The following is a 16164-nucleotide window of genomic DNA, read 5'->3' as shown; positions in this document are numbered from 1 at the left end:
TATTTTTAAAAAAAAGAGTAAATGTCCCTTTGGTGGTAGACTGCGGGAGTAATATACTTTTCAAAGATCAATTTCACCCAGATTCACGGTTTCATTGACAACGTGATCAAGAAAAAATGTGGTCTTTCCCCTGGGCTCCTCAGAGGTATGAATGCTAAAAAATGCTAAAAGTAATATAGTGCTAAAAATACATTTCTTGTTTTTAATCTTTTTTTTGGCTTTATTGAGATGCACTTTACATTTTTTTCTTTACACAGTTTGTGCGTAATACTTCTCAAATGCAGGAAGCTTATATTCATACATTGGCCTCCTTGTGTTTTAGAGTTTGGCAGATTCATAGTGAAAAAGGCTGATTATATAATTATATATTTATATGATCCAGGGCTGGACACACTTTTTCTCCTCCTCCTTCTTCAAATGTACAGATCATTCTTAGCTTGAGGTCTGTTCAAAAATAAGCCATGGGGCTTCCCTGGTGGCGCAGTGGTTGAGAGTCTGCCTGCCAATGCAGGAGACACGGGTTCGAGCCCTGGTCTGGGAAGATCCCACATGCCGCGGAGCAACTGGGCCCGTGAGCCACAATTACTGAGCCTGCGCGTCTGGAGCCTGTGCTCCGCAACAAGAGAGGCCACGATAGTGAGAGGCCCGCGCACCGCGATGAAGAGTGGCCCCCACTTGCCGCAACTGGAGAAAGCCCTCGCACAGAAACGAAGACCCAACACAGCCAGAAATATAAAAATAAATAAATAAAAAATTAAAAAAAAAAAAAAAAAAAAGCCATGGCTTGAGTGTGGCCTGCCAGCCATAGTTTGCAGACTCGTGCTATAACGTAGGCCAGGGAAAAAAAAGAAAGACAAAAAAGAACCCAGTGACATACCTTCATTTCTCTAATCTCCTTCTGCTTTCTGGCAACATGCGTCACACAGATACGTGCTCTTTCTGTGGCTGTGATCAGTTCATCTTGCATTCTGCTCTTTTAAAGCTAAATGTATGTTTCTGTGTGCTGACAGCTCACATTCTTTGGATTGCCTGCCTCTGCAGCTCCCTTGAGGTGGAGACTCCCTTTTATCCGAAGATACCTGTTGTATTTGCCCTAGGTAAATATTTCCCCAGTTGTGAATAGGTAATTAAAATTCTGAACCTTTTATGACCCTGGATCCTTATCTGTTTGAACAATACTTATCTAGGTGGATGGCTCAGAGGAGCCCCGGACTCCTCAGTGAGGAAGTGGGGGAGGAGGGGGAGGCAGGAGGCCCCCCACCAAGGCCCCACCCTCTACCAAGAATCTTCTGGAATTGCCAATCCCCCTGACCTGCTCTGGAATTTTTACAGTCACAGGCCCTCTTTTGTGGCAGACAATGAGGGAGGGGTGCAATGGCTTTACGGTTTGTGTGTGTGTGTCTGCACAAGCATGCACACACGTGTGTGTTTGGGGCAGGGTGGGTGGACATTTCTCACCGGTATCACTTCAGTTATTAGCTCAGGAAATTCCTGCGTCTGGGATCCTACTCTCTGTAGGGCAGGGGTTGGGGCCTGGGCTCCGGAATCCGGGTTGTGTGAGGAATAAACAAGAAATTGCAAAAATGCCTGCCAGCGAGTAAGCGATCAATAAAAGAAATTGTTAGGTTACTTGAGACTTTAAAAATGGGGTGGATGGAGGTCAAAGGTCAGCTCCACCAGCGCCCCGTGGTCCTCTGTACCTCCGGGGCCATCGTTGTAGATTACGTTGGACTCGCCAGTGGAATTGTTTGGGAATGGAATTATTACTAATTCCAAAAGTGCTGACACATCACTGTCAGGGTTCAGCGGGCAGCAACTTTGTGTGACTGCGCTTGTTTTTCCTCAGAATTCTGATGAAAAAAACCCTGAAAAATCAAATTAAAGCAATCAAAGATGATAAAAGATCCCTAGAAAGGAACTGGGCTTCATCATCTGTCCCGCGGAGTGAGCCGGGCTGTGTGGAGCGGCAGGGCTCAGAAGCTCCAGGGCTCAGAAGCTCCAGGGCCGGACCAGCGCGTCCGCTCCGGGACACCTTGGTCGACACTGCCCCCCAGTGGCCTCGGCGGCACCGGCCGCTGAGGGTGGGGAAGGCGCGTCCCCGTGGGACCACGTTGCTTCTTGGAAAAATCCGGACGGAAGAGGTTTCTCTCTCTCTTCAGACCTCTCCTTGCGTGCTCTCTGCTTATGCCCTCTCCATTCCCGCTTCCCCTGTGCGCGTCCTCCACTTTCATTCAATTGCTGGGAATGGTGTGGCCTGGATAGGGACCATTTGCCACAGGGACGGGGGATGTTTGGGGGATATTTATATCCACATGGGACCCATCTTTAGGACGAGTTCTAGCCTTTGCCCATTTTGCTCTAGGGCGAATGCCCCCCTCCCCCGCACCAGGAGGCATGTGGGATCTTAGTTCCCCCTAAGGGGATGGAACTAAGGGATGGGACCCGCACCCCCTTCATTGGAAGCGCAGAGTCTTAACCACTGGACCTCCAGGGAAGTCCCTAGGGGGAATTTTTACAGCAATCATCAATAGTTTTTGAACAGCTTATGCTGTGTGGCCTGTGTAAAGGCCCTGAGGTAGGAAGGGGCTTGGTGGCTTGGTTCTTAAAAAAACGAAAGGCCAGAGGGGTGGAGTGCAGAGATGGAGTGAGCAATGGGAAGGAGGGTGGGAGATGAGAGCCAGCGATGAGCACCTTCTGCATTTGGAGTTATGAGAAGAGTGCTGGGAAGCTGTGAAGGGCTTTACTTGGTTAGGGTGGGAGAAGTGGCCCAGGAAGGGGGTTTTCATTTGATAAAAACTGCTTTGGCCTCAGTGTGGAGTGTGGACGGCAGGGGCGCTAGAGTGTGAGCTGGGAGCCAGTTAGGAGGCTCCCCTCCCCCGGGTTGTGCGCGGAAGAATGGGTGGTGTGGCCCAGGGTGGCTCTGTGGACATGGAGACAGTTCCCAGAGGTGCTTTGGAGGTAACCTGCTTGGCTGGACGTGACAGTGCTGGAGAGGGAAGGGCCGGGGATGCCCCTTGGACTTCAGGCCAGAGCAACTGGGAGGGTAGGGATAGAATTTACAGAGATTGGAAAGAGATGGGGGTGGGGTGGGGAATCAGACTTCTGTTGGACAAGAGAAGTTTGAGATGTTGGGTAGACGGTAGGATATAAGGGGAAGAGGTCTGGGCTGTTTTGGTGGCAGGTGATAGAAACTTGGAGGTAAAGTTCTTTCTTTCCTTTTTTATTTTTATTTTCGCTGCACCACACAGCTTGCAGGATCTCAGTTCCCCAACAGGGGTTGAACCTGAGCCCTGTCAGTGAAAGCCCAGAATCCTAACCACTAGGCCACCAGGGAACTCCCTTTAGAAGGTTCTGAATTTTCTCCTGGGGTCCAAGGGCAGGGCTCAGTGGGGCCTCAAGAAAGGCAGGGGCTCGGGAAGAAGCCCAGGCAGCCTCCGCTCTTCCCTCTTGCTTCACCTTCTGCCTGCAATGCTCTGTCCGCCTCCCCCCATCTCATTGAATTCCTCCCATCCCTGCTCAGACCCTGAGCAGGGGTGCTCCCGGCCTGGCCTGTCCATGCTACTCCTGCTCACGTCACTCCCTGTATTTCTTTTATGCTTTTATCAGAGTTCTATCTATCTGTCTATCTGTTTCCTTGTTGATTTGCAGGGCACTGACCATCTTCCCTGCTAGATTGCCGGCTCCCTGAGGGCAGAGGCCAGTGTTTTCTTCACTCTGCTCTACTTGGGCCTCAGTGTGGTTCTGGCACTGAGCAAGGGCTTCATGCATATTTGTTGGGTTACGAAATCTGCTCCCGGGTTCCTCAGAGCGCCCAGCACCACTATGAACACATCGCGAGTGCCGGTAAATACCCAGGGATTGATTTCACGCCTGAAGACTCCTTCGCTGCAAGAAAAAAAGGGGGTGGTGTGAAAGTTGGCTGGGAGGGGACTCAGGGAACGGGGGGAGGCGGGGGCAGGTCAGAGAGGGGCTTCGGGGTCGAACAAGAGCATCATTGCCAGTGGATGGCAGTAATTAGGTGCCGACCAGCCTGGTCCCGACCCACCCCCCACCCCCACCCCCCAGCCTCCTCTTCTGGGCAGAGACTGACGTGAATGGACAGTTTGACACATAGGCCTCTGCAATTTCAGCCTGGAAATAAGATGTCCTAACAATGATGACTGATAAAGGATCTAGAAAATGCATGAGTAGAGGGTTTTTGCTTTAAAAAATAGTTTGACAAATAATTTCATGTAGCAAATATGAAGTGCCTTCTCTGGGGACGCCCCTCAGAGTCTATTGCTCCTTGAAATCACCCCCAAGGACCCTGGATCCCTAATCAAGGAATCGAGTCTGTTCCTCCCTCCAGCCTTTGTTTCCTAAGTTTCTTAGGAATCGGATACTTCTGTAGGTGGAGGGCATCGTCGTGTGCTGGGTGTGATTTGCAGGACTGTCACAGGGCCACTCAGCCCCTCATAGCACCCTGCTGCTCTGTCAAAATGCTTGAAACGTCCACCATTTATCTTTGGGAGACAGAACTCTCTGGAAAGCTCCAACTTTGTCTGCAGGCATGTCTGGGTAGCATAATCACCTGAAATATTTCTTTTTCCACCCAAGAGTGGGATCCCAAAGGGTCTGGAAGAAACAGAACACTTAATTTCATTATTAAATGGGTGTTAGGGGGGTCAGCCTGAGGTCAGCTGCCACCCTGTCTAACCTCCCCCCGCCTTCCCCCATAGGTCAAGTTTGAGCAAGGCTCTGGGAACGTTTCCAGGCCAGCTCTCTGCCCATGGAAGGGAGTATGTGCTAGAGGCTGGTCTGGCCACCTGCGGACCGGAAGTGAGACAGGGCCTGGGCCCCTTGGGGATGTGTTTCCATGGCCACTGCTTTTTTTTTCTCTAAACCTACCCCAGCAGCGGCATACCTTCTCGCTCTAGCAGGTGAATAAAAAAGAGATGCGGACACAGAGATGTGATGCTTGTACTTTACTGCAGGGAGCCAGGCAGGGCTGGTGGGGATGGAGTGAAGGAAACATCCGGGGAGTGGCGAGGCCTCGGCAGGTGGAGATCTTCAGCTTCTAAATCCTAAGCACAGTGTGGGCTTTTGATTATTTTGTCCTAAAGCAAACAAACAAAAAACCCAACACAATAGTGAATGAACGTCAAAGCCAGACCCAGAAACTTTAATGTCACCTAAGAGGTTCGGTATTTCTGGGAGGAGCTAAGCTTGGACTATTTCTCAGAAGCTTCTTTATTTTTATTTTCTTATTTTATTTATTTATTTATTAATTGTTTTACTTTTTGGCCGCACAGCATGCAGGATCTTAGTTCCCTGACCAGGGATCGAACCCACACCCCCTGCAGTGAAAACGCCGAGTCATAACCACTGGGCCGCCAGCTCCCTCAGAAGCTTCTTTAAAAAAGGTAAGATGGCTGTGCCTGCTTCCCTGGGGACATTTGCACTGTGACTCTCCTCTCTGGATTAGAAAAGGGTCCCCAAAGGGAGGTGACACTGCAGCTGAGGGATGTGGGAAATGCCCCGCTGGGTAGTGAGAGTGGAGGGAGCCGTGTACCATGAGCTTTATCATGCTGTCCTTGGCCTTCTGGGGGAGGGTGTCCACCAGCATCTTCAACTGGGCCCCTGCATTTTTCATGTCTTCCTCAGGGCTGAAGGGTTCAAGGGCAGCCTCATAGCTGGAAAGCGTGCCCATGAAGAGGTTTTCAATGACATGTAGGAAGTTCAGGCAGACCTCTGTAGATGCTGGAGCACAGAAAAGAGCGAGCGCGTGTATCCAGGCCCTTGTCTACACTGGCCAGCTTCCTGCCTGGGCCTGGCCCAGATGCACATAGCTGGGCCTGTCAGCAAGAGATAGCGGCCCTTTCATCAACGGCCTTGAATGTGAGACCTGGTGGCGCTCCAAGCAGTTGGCTCTTTGACGCCATGTGGATGCCTTCTGGGTTGCGGCCAGCTTTTCGTGGCTTGCCTGAGCCTCCCTTGTACTTTCTGGGTTGCGGTGGGCAAGGTGCTACTGGCTCTTTCTGATAGAGTTCTAGGCAGGGCACTGAGAATAGAAGCTGCTGATCTGATTTGTTTGGTGTGCCGTGCGGGGGCTGGGAAGAGGCCATCGAGGGTTTTGGCTCCCACCAGAAATATGCCTCTTACCGATGGTTAGTGATGGTCTGAGCCACACGTGACAAAGTCAGGCTCTGGCAGGAAGAGGAACTTGTACCAGCCAAGCATGAGCCCCCGAGCCTGGCCCAGAAGAGGAATCCGCTGTGGGCGCCAGGCCTTGTGGGCTCATCCACACACAGACACACCTCTGCGTCTATTCCTGGCCCTGCCGTGTTCCCTTCACCAGAGTTCTCCCTCCCCCGCCTCCGGTTGTGCTCCTTTTTAGGTCCCTGCCCCCAGGAATGTGGGGAGAGTCACCATCCCCTACTCCCTGCTTGCCCGTTTTCCTACTGAGTCTCAAATCCCCGTCCTTGAATTTGCTGCCTTGTGTGCAAACTCCCCTGCCTGGGCTCCAGGGCCCCACTCAAAGTGGCCACTCCAAGTCAGGCCCTCTCCAGAACTTAGATCCCTGCTTTGCAACTTACTATGTCATCAGCCAAGTAACTTTATCTTTCTGTAGCTCAGTTTTCTCATCTGTAAAATGGGGATAATGTCCCCACTTCATAGGGTTGTTGTGAACGGGGTTCAGCACGGTGATGGGCACATTGTAAGTGTTAAATAAATGTTAGACCTTATTACTGGTATTATTATATGTGCACACACAGGAACATACCAACACATCCCAGCCCCACCTCCTAACATATTTCAGTCCTGTCTTGCTGAGCCACACCCCTCTGTACCTGGCATTGAGATCTTCTAATTAACATACGTTTCAGTCCAAATGATGTTATTTCCCCTTTGAAATAGACATCTCTGCACCATAGTTGTTCCCACTGCCTCTTGGTCTTGGTTTTCTAACTCCCCCAACTCACCAAGGTCATAAAACTTATCTCCATGGTTGTCAGGAAACTTTGAAAGTGAACTAACAGGAATTTGTTTAAAATTTTTTGTTGTAGAAGAGGCTGATACAGAGTAAAAAACAGTTCAGTAACCCAGCTCCCAAGAGATCAGGGGGTTTCCGGGGAGGTGTGATTCACCCCCCCGCTCCCCATTCCTTTCCTCTTAGTGACAGCTGCAACTCTTCAGAGACTCCTAACCCTTTTTTTGCAGAGGACAGAAAATGTTTAGAAATCTCCATTCTGAGTTGGCAGTTTCCCAAAGGGAAGAGCCCTTTCTAGAATATTCCTCTCTGCCCAGAATGGGAGACCTTGCCTTGGGTTGGGTTTCTTTGGAACCCATGAGGCTCCTTCCAGCCCCTCTGGCTGCCAGAGTGTTGTGTTGACCCCAAATCTGGAGGCAGTACCCAGGTCTCTTGGCATCTCAGGGTCTGTCCAGGCCTGGGCTTTGAGAAGCTTGTTTGTTACTCTTATTCTGCTGGTCATTGCATCTAGGTGGGATACTCTCCATCCCTCCCTCCAGTCTGTTCCATTCCCTGCACTTCTGAGGTTGTTGGATATGGAAGATGGGGTCCTTTTCAGGTTTCCCCACAGCCTCGGGGCTCTCCTCAAGTTCCCAAGAGGAGCTTGCTTGCTAGACCCAGCTTCCTGGCTGGGAGTCAGTTTTCCCAGCCTCTCCCGGCAGCTAAACAGAGGGCACGGACAGCCGTCCCCTCTCCCGAGCAGAACTGGGAGAGTTCTTGAGCTCGGCTTGGGGCAGAGGGCTCTGGACACTCACCAGGGCTGCAGAAGAGAGTCAGGGTGACCAGGGTGAGGGCAATGGCGAGCTTCATGGTGGGAGGGAGGCTGGTGAGGGAGGCTCTGTCCCTGTCTCTGAATCTGGTGGTCTTGTGGGAGATGTGCCCAACCGGGTATCTTCTTATATGCTCCTGGAGCGGGGAGGGCAGGGCGAGGGCTCCACTTTTGGGACCACACTGTTTACATGGGCATCAGCTCGGTGGAAAAAGTAAACATTCTCCTTTCTCAACCCGGTTTCTGTCCCCATGGGAACTTGGGGGCCACTTGGGAGGGGGGAACCCAGGGTCCAGTGTGGAGGCAGCAAGGGTTCCCAAGTCAGAGGGTTTGGAGAGCTGGCCGCCTGTGCCACTCTCTTTGAACCTGAGCACTGGGCAGTCCAGATCGACAGACAGAAGCAATTGTAGAGCCCACCTGGACCCGTCACCCTGGGAGAAACTGAGGCTTAAGGCCCCATAGCAGTGGCAGCAACAGGACTAGGACTCGGGACTCCTGATACTTCAGTGGGTTCCTCTCCAAGGAAATGGCTGGACCTTAAGCTTCCAGGGTCCCACGGTCCAGAGCATCTCGTGGTCAGACTTGGGGGAGACCCTGGACTGAAGCATGTTGACAGGTGAAGGAGTCCCAAGCCCCAGGTCAGGCTGGAGGACGCACTGCACCAGCTGGGTCTGGAGTCCTGCCCTCCTGACGGCAAATCCACGGGCACTTTGGGCCTTATTGCACTTGACCTCTTAATGGCCTTGACCCTCTTGCCGTTTCCTTCTTGGACTGTTCTCTTGCCTGCGCTCCCACGACTCAGTCCTTTCCTGTTTTCCTCCCTGACCGACCTTCTTGTTCTTTAGATGTTGATTCTTCACTGACTTAGCTTACGTGTTGGTGGTTCCAGGCTGTGGCCGTGGCCCCTTCTGGCCTCCTGACGCTACGTCAGAGGCTGCCTGCTTCTCTCTCCAGTGCCCGTGCCTTAGAACACAGGCCTGCCCGGGTCAAAGTCACCTCCTAAACGACCTTCTGCCTCCTAACTCGTCCTCCTTGGCCATCCTGGGAAAGGCCACCAGAATGATCTTTCTAAAGCCTGCTGATCACATCTTCCTCCTTCTTGAAACCCTTTTAAAGCTTCCTTGGGCGGATGGGATAAAATTCAAGTGTGATTTATTACAAGGCCCTCATCCACTGGCCTTTGCTTACCATTTCAGCCTTACTCCTCTGCTCACCTGTGTGGGGATCTAACCCTATCTTAGTATTTGCCGATTTGGGAACATGCCTCATTTTTCTTCATGCCTTTTTACCTTTGTACAAGCTGTGCCTCGTGCTTGGAACACACATCTGCCTTGTCTCCTCCAAATCCTATCTGTACTTCAAGATTCAATCAAATGTTCATTCATTCATTCATTCAATAAGTGCTGACTACCTGCTAGGAGTTTCAGGCCCTGTGCTAGGAGTTAGGCGTTGGCTTAGACATGGAGCAGCCCTGCTTTGGAGCCCCTTCAAGACGAAATTGCCGCTGGGCTTCGAGGAGTGAGGTCAGCAGAGAGCAGCCAGTGACCAGTCCCAAGGGTCTGCCCAGTCCCTGGGGGTCTGCCGCAGCCGCAGGGAGCTACCTTGCTCAAGGTCACACCCTCCCCGGGGGCCCTCGCACCTGGTGACCGAGCAAGAAGGGCACTTCTGTGCCGTGCGGGACAGCTCCAGCAGGTGGTCCTTTTACTCCAGAGCGCTGTGCCTGGCTGGCCAAGTCTTTGTTGGGCCTGCGTGGCCTGCAGGCCGGTTTTCCCCTCTGCCCAGCCCAGATTCCGCCCATTTCCCTTCACAGTTATTGATCCCTAGTAATAATCTTATACCCCAGACTCCAACTCAGCATCTGCTGTCAGGACAGCATCAACCCACAACAGGGATGCAGGAATGAACCAGATGGGCCCAGGTCCCCGCTGCCGTGGAACTTCACTCTGGTGGGGAGACAGACAAGCAGACGGTGAAACAAATGAAACACTCGCAGGTGTGCTAAGTGCTAGGGGAGAACGAAGCGGGGACCCTATGGTGGAAAAGGAGAGTGAGACTACTTAGTGGGGGGATGGGGCGGTCCTCTCTGAGCAGGTGACTCGGTGCCGAGATCTACAGGGGAGGGGCCTGGGCAGAGGGGGTGCCCAGCACTGAGACCCTCAGGTGGGAAGGACCTGGGCTTGTCCGGAGCACTGAGCGGCCTTGTGCCTGGAGTGGGGAGTGGGGAGTGGGGACCAGATCCCGAAGGGCCTCCAATTAAGTTCTTTATGCTCTGGAAAGGGTTTCCTTTTTCATTGCTTAAAAAAAAATTGTGTTAAAATGTGCATAACATAAAATTTACCATCTGAGCCATTTTTATGTGTCCTGCTCAGTGGTATTAAATACTTTCACATTGATGGGCACCCATCACCACCATCCACCCCCATAACTCTTTTCATCTTGTAAAACTGAAACTCTATACCTGCTAAATAGCAACTCCCCACCCCGCTTCCTTCAGCCCCTGGCAACCACCGTTCTACTGTCCATCTCTATGATTTTGACAAGTCTAAGTACCTTATAAAAGTGGAATCATGCCATAATTGTCTTTTTGTGACTGGCTTATTTCACTCAGCATAATGTCCTCAAGGTTCATCCATGTAGCATATTGCAGAATTCTTTCCTCTTTGAGGCAGAATAAGATTCCATTTTATGTCTAGATCACATTTTTCTTATCCATTCATCCGTCGATGGACACTAGGGTTGTGTCTGCATTTTAGCTATCGTGAATAATGCTGCTGTGAACAGGGGTGTACAGTCTGGAAGGTGTTAATAGGGAGTGACGGGGTCTGATTTCCCTTTTGGTGAGATGTCGCTGACTACTGCTCTGAGGGGAAAGGATGGGGTGGGGTGGGAGTGACTGAGCGGCTCAGAAGGGATAGTGGGTTTGGACCAGCTGATGGCAGTGGGGTGAGGGTGTGAGAGACCCAGGGACAGGCTTGATGTTGGATAGAATAAGACGGGTGGGGGAGGGAAGCATCAGGCTGGGGCAGCCAGGGGCCTGGGGTGCTGTTTCCTGACCTAGAAAAGACTCGGGAGGAATAGGATGGGGGTGGGATGAGAGCCAAGCGTTCTCCAACCTGAGGTGCCCGTCAGCCATCACTCTCACTGGCAGCCTCTGCGTCCCTCTGTTTTGTGCTTTAACTTTGCAATTCTTTACTTGTTCTAACCTCTTACATAATGTTTGCTAAACAGGAATCCGTGTGGCATTAATCGATGAGTGTGAGAGTTGGAGGCTCAGAGCCGCCTTAACACGGTTAAAAGCACAGGTTCTGAAGTTGTCATCATGTGGACTCATAGAGTAAATTACTGTGTAGCTGAAAGATCAGGAGAGGAAGGTCTTCTGAACTGATCATGAAACGATCTCCGAGGCAGGCTGCAAAGGAGGAAAACAAACAAACAAACAAACAGACAAACAGGGGGCTTCCCTGGTGGCTCAGTGCTTAAGAATCCGCCTGCCAGTGCAGGGGATACGGGTTGAAGTCCTGGTCCGAGAAGATCGCAACTAAGCCCGTGTGCCACAACTACTGAGCCCGCGTGCCACAGCTACTGACACCCGTGCACCTAGAGCCCGTGCTCCACAACAAGAGAAGCCACTGCTCGCTGCAACTAGAGAAATCCTGCGCACAGCAACAAAGACCCAACACAGCCAAAAATAAAATAAACAAATAAATAAATTTATAAAAAAAGCAGACAAACAAAAACAAAGTGGAACAGAGTAAAAAACAGAACATAAGAGCAAAAGAATCCACGTATGTAATTGTTTGTCTCTGCAGAAGACACCTCTGGAAGTGGATGGTGCCGGCTGTTTCCACAAGGTGCATGGAGGGGACCCAGAGAAGGAGACTTCACTGTACGCACTTTGGTGCCCTTTGAATCAGGAATTATATAAAAATATTATCAATAAAAAAGGAAGAACGGGTCTGACACTTGCTACACCATGGATGAACCTTGAGGACACAGAGCTAAGCGAAATAAGCCAGTTACAGAAGGACACATGCTGTGTGAGTCCACTTATACGAGGTACTGAGGGTAGTCGGATTCATAGAGAGAGACAGAAGAATGTTGGGTGCCAGGGGCTGGGGGGAAGGGGACGGAGAGCTATTTTTGTTTAATGGGGACAGAGTCTCAGTTTGGGATGATAAAAAGTCCTGGAGGTGGATGGTAGTGATGATTGCACGACAATGTGAATGTGTTTAATTCTACTGAAGTGTATACACTAACAAATGGTTGAGATAGTAAATTTCATGTTGTATGTGTTTTGCCATAATTAAAAAATAATAATAATAATAAAAAGGAGAGAACAGCTCAGACAACGAGCCTGTCTGAGTTGAATCCCAGGCGCATCGCTTACCAGTTGTACTCTCTTGGGCAAAGTACTTCACTCCTCTCTGCCTCGATTTCCTTGTCTGTATGATGAGCATAATAATATTATCTATTGCATCTGGCCATGAGGATTAAACCTGGGTGATGCATGTTAAGGGGTGCCTGACATGGAGAAAGTGCTCAGTGAATGTTGGCGAGTATCACACTGGCGTGTCTCCACGTTGAAGGCACAAGAGAAAGTCCTTTCAATTTTGAGTTTCCTGGGCTTCCCTGGTGGCGCAGTGGTTAGGAATCCGCCTGCCAATGCAGGGGACATGGGTTCGAGCCCTGGTCCCGGAAGATCCCACATGCCGCGGAGCAGCAAAGCCTGTGCGCCACAACTACTGAACCTGTGCTCTAGAGGCTGCAAGCCACAACTACTGAGCCTGCACGCCACAACTACTGAAGCCTGCACGCCTAGCTCTGCAACAAGGGAAGCCACCTCCATGAGAAGCCTGCGTACCGCAATGAAGAGTAGCCCCTGCTCGCCACAACTAGAGAAAGCCCGTGCTCAGCAACGAAGACCCAATGCAGCCAAAAAGAAAAAAAATAAAATAATAAATAAATAAATAAATAAAAGAAAAAAAAAAAAAAGAAAATGCATGGTACTAAAAAATTTTTTTTTCAGTTTCCTTGTTCAAATGCCCACACGTGACTCTGGGGGATGCAGAGGATCTTGGGTAAACTGCACTGCTTTCACGCTGGGCCTGGGCCCCCAGGATGAGGGTTTCCTTTGTTCCTACTACACTGCTGTGTCCGTCACGTACACCTGTGGGCTTAGCTGACTCCCACGTTCCTGACCTGACCCCAGGGCAGGGCTTGATAGGCAAGGTTACATGAACAAAGAGTAGTTCTGAGGTCCCCCGGTAGGTAAGCCACGTAAAGAGGCTTAGTTCCCTCTTATCCTCATCCTTGAGCCATAGAACTAGGGTGTCTCCATGAAGCCTCCCCCAAACTGGCTGTCAGACAGGGAGGGCCTTCTGGACACATGGCCTGTCTCCTTAGTGACACCGCCCAGGGGCTGTGCAGAGAAGGGCCCTATGAGTGTCATCAAGACAGTTCATCAGGGCTTCCCTGGTGGCGCAGTGGTTGAGAATCTGCCTGCCAATGCAGGGGACATGGGTTCGAGCCCTGGTCTGGGAAGATCCCACACGCCGCGGAGCAACTAGGCCCGTGAGCCACAACTACTGAGCCTGCGCGTCTGGAGCCTGTGCTCCGCAACAAGAGAGGCCGCGATGGTGAGAGGCCCGCGCACCGCGATGAAGAGTGGCCCCCGCTCGCCACAACTAGAGAAAGCCCTCCACAGAAACGAAGACCCAACACAGCCAAAAATAAATAAATAAATTTATATAAAAAAAAAGAAAAAAAGAAAATTCTCTGGGCACCATTTTTTTTTTTTTAAAAAAAAGACAGTTCATCAGGTCAAAAACCTTCAGCCTTCACGAAAAACCTTGGTCTAATCCCTCCGGAGCGGTCCATGTGCCGTTCTCCCGGGCTGTGTCGTGGGGAATCGTGAATGTACTGGTCTCGCTCCTGCTCCTCTCTCTGGATACTCCGTTCCTGGTTCCAAGTGTCCCAAGACGGGCTCTTCCATCCTGGCCCTTGGTGGGATGGGGTGAGGGGCATTTCTCTCCCCCGCCCAGGAGTCTGCAGAGCAGCTGCTTCTCTGCCTTGTCTTGTGGGCAGTTAGGCAAAAAGGGTCAGTCAAGGCTCAGAGCCCAGAGCTTCTTAGACCCTAACAACTGCTCCTCAAATCCTTAAACACCCCCGCACTGCGAATTCCAGGCCAGAACCTGCAGCCCACCGTAGCACATGGTGAGAGCCGGGAGCCACCAATTCTGGCCGCATGTGAGCAGTCAGCTGGTCACTGTGCAAAGACAAACTGTCTGCAGGAAGACAAGACTCTTGGTTATTAGCACCATGGGTGTGGCAGTGAGTTGGCACAGTTCCTGCTGGGTCCCCCTAGCAAAAACTGTACCCTGTGTTGCCTGGGCCTGGCTCTGGAGCTTCAGGGAGAGGGCCTGGCCACAGCTAGGGCAGTGGCCAAGGAGCCTGCCCTGGGTGCAATCTTCCCTGGGCTCCAGCTCAGAGGGTGAGAGCACCTTGTGCCTGACTCCAGCCTCCGCTGGGGCCCGAGGGTGGGAGGGACCCAGGGGATCTGGAAGCCCTGCTTGGGGATCTGGATTTTAAGGTACGCCGGTCCCTCTCCCCTGCATGCGGCATGTGTGTGTGTGCACACATGGCTGCCAGGTTGGTGAGCTCTGTTCAGTGCCCCTTGGGGAGCCTGCCCATGTCCCCACTTAGAGGTCCGGTAGGGATGGTGGTGGGAAGGCCTAGACCAGAAGCAGCCCAGGGAAGGTATTGACTGTGACCTGCTGTTCGCCCCTGGGCTTGGTGCTTGGTGTAGCCTCTGAGCCAGAAGCTGGGGTGCAGCCTGGGCTGGCATCTGGCCTATTGCAAGTCCCAGCCTGGCCTAGAAAACAGGTTGGAGGCTGTGGGAGGGCCATGCTGATCCTATCCATCCGGCTGGGCCACCAGACTGGGACTGGTCAGGCCACAGGCTCATGGGGTCAGCGCATGGGGCAAGCTGTAGAATGTTGAGCCTCCTCCCTCCACCCTGGGCTTCTGGCTCCATGCCTGTTCAGGAAACAGCCCCTGAGCAAAGCAGAATTTCCCTTGTGGTTTTGCTTCATTCTTTTCTGCCTCAGTGGCTCCTGGGGATGGCCCCTGCTTTGACCCAGCCCTACCAGGAGGGGTCTGGCAACTTCTGGACATTCCAGCCAGAATGAACAAAACTCCACTGGCCATGATGCCTAGGGCCTGTGAACTTTCAGAAGACCTAAAAAATTGTCATGTATCTGTTGGATTCCAAATATAAAAAGAAAATCAATATTGTAATTAATGTATATTTATCTAGGTAACATTATTTCCACTAGCTTACTGGGACTCTGTTCAACTATGATATAGTTATATGTGGATGCAGTAAACTTTAAGTTGTATGAACCCAATGCATAATCTAGTCTTAGGATCAGAATTATTAAATTTACACAAGCCTCTTTCAAAAGTTTATGGCCAAAATTATATTTATTGTGGGAAGCGTATATATTTTAATGTGTTTGATATGATATGGGATAGAAACATCAAAACTAATAGGGCCTCACAATATCTGCAGCTGTGGCCATAGCAGAACACAGCCACCATCCGAACAGGCAGGGAGGGACCAAAGAGAAGAAATACCCCAGCTTCTCTCTTGTCCTGTCCTCTGATCTATAGCCAGAGCCTTCCATTGGGCTAACCAACTGGCATCAGCCAGCAAGGAAGCCCCGGTTTTGTGGCCCTTAGAGGTCAGCCTCCAGGGACATAGAGTAGATCATGGAAAGGTGGAGAATGAATGGGGGGAGGGGGTGAGAGTCAAATATAAGAAAACCAGCCTTGGGACTTCTCTGGGGGACCAGTGGTTAAGAATCCATGCTTCCAATGCAGGGGGCTTGGGTTCGATCCCTGGTCAGGTAACTAAGATCCTGCATGCCACACGGTGTGGCAAAAAAAAAAAGAAAAAAGAAAGAAAGAAAAACCAGCCCATAATAGTATCATTCTACATACGCAGCTCTGGATCTCTCTTTTCTCACTTAATATATGTCTTGGATATCTTTCAAAACCTTGGCACTTACAGATTTTGATTTTTTCCATGCTGCAGAATATGCATTTGCAGGATGTAATAAAATTTAAGTTACCAGTACCTTTTTGATGGACACTTGTATTGTTTCCAGTTTTTCTGCCATTATAAACAACTCGGCAACTACATACCTCTTTCTGCCCAACGCCTGGATTTAGATGTGCTTCACTCCCCACTGCTATTGACGTTCTCTGCGGAGGGGTTGGTGGTGGTGAATGACAGGGCTGCGGAGGTGGGAGTGGGAGGGTGTCAGGGTGGGTGGGGAATGGGGGATCTGATTTGTGCAGGGATCTTGATCACCTTCCCAGGGGC

The 16164-nt window shown here is 51.0% G+C and overlaps 1 protein-coding gene and 1 long non-coding RNA gene across 2 annotated transcripts; one reads left to right on the top strand and one right to left on the bottom strand.

Annotated features, from left to right (window-relative positions):
- The first annotated feature begins 4947 nt into the window (after positions 1 to 4947).
- On the top strand, positions 4948 to 9695 carry LOC133098757 (uncharacterized). Its single transcript, XR_009702248.1, has 3 exons — positions 4948 to 5039; positions 5292 to 5402; positions 9622 to 9695. It is a non-coding gene; the product is annotated as an uncharacterized LOC133098757 (long non-coding RNA).
- SCGB1A1 (secretoglobin family 1A member 1) lies at positions 5064 to 7819 on the bottom strand. The gene is made up of 3 exons (XM_061201867.1): positions 7765 to 7819; positions 5552 to 5739; positions 5064 to 5096 (listed from the first exon to the last, which is right to left on the bottom strand). The coding sequence occupies exons 1-3, from the start codon at positions 7817 to 7819 to the stop codon at positions 5064 to 5066; spliced, it is 276 nt and encodes a 91-aa protein (XP_061057850.1).
- Positions 9696 to 16164: the final 6469 nt, after the last annotated feature.

This window comes from Eubalaena glacialis, chromosome 10, assembly GCF_028564815.1.
Source record: "Eubalaena glacialis isolate mEubGla1 chromosome 10, mEubGla1.1.hap2.+ XY, whole genome shotgun sequence".
Classification (NCBI taxonomy): Eukaryota; Metazoa; Chordata; class Mammalia; order Artiodactyla; family Balaenidae; genus Eubalaena; species Eubalaena glacialis.
The sequence above is the reverse complement of the archived record's forward strand: the minus strand, read 5'-3'. Positions and strand labels throughout refer to the sequence as shown.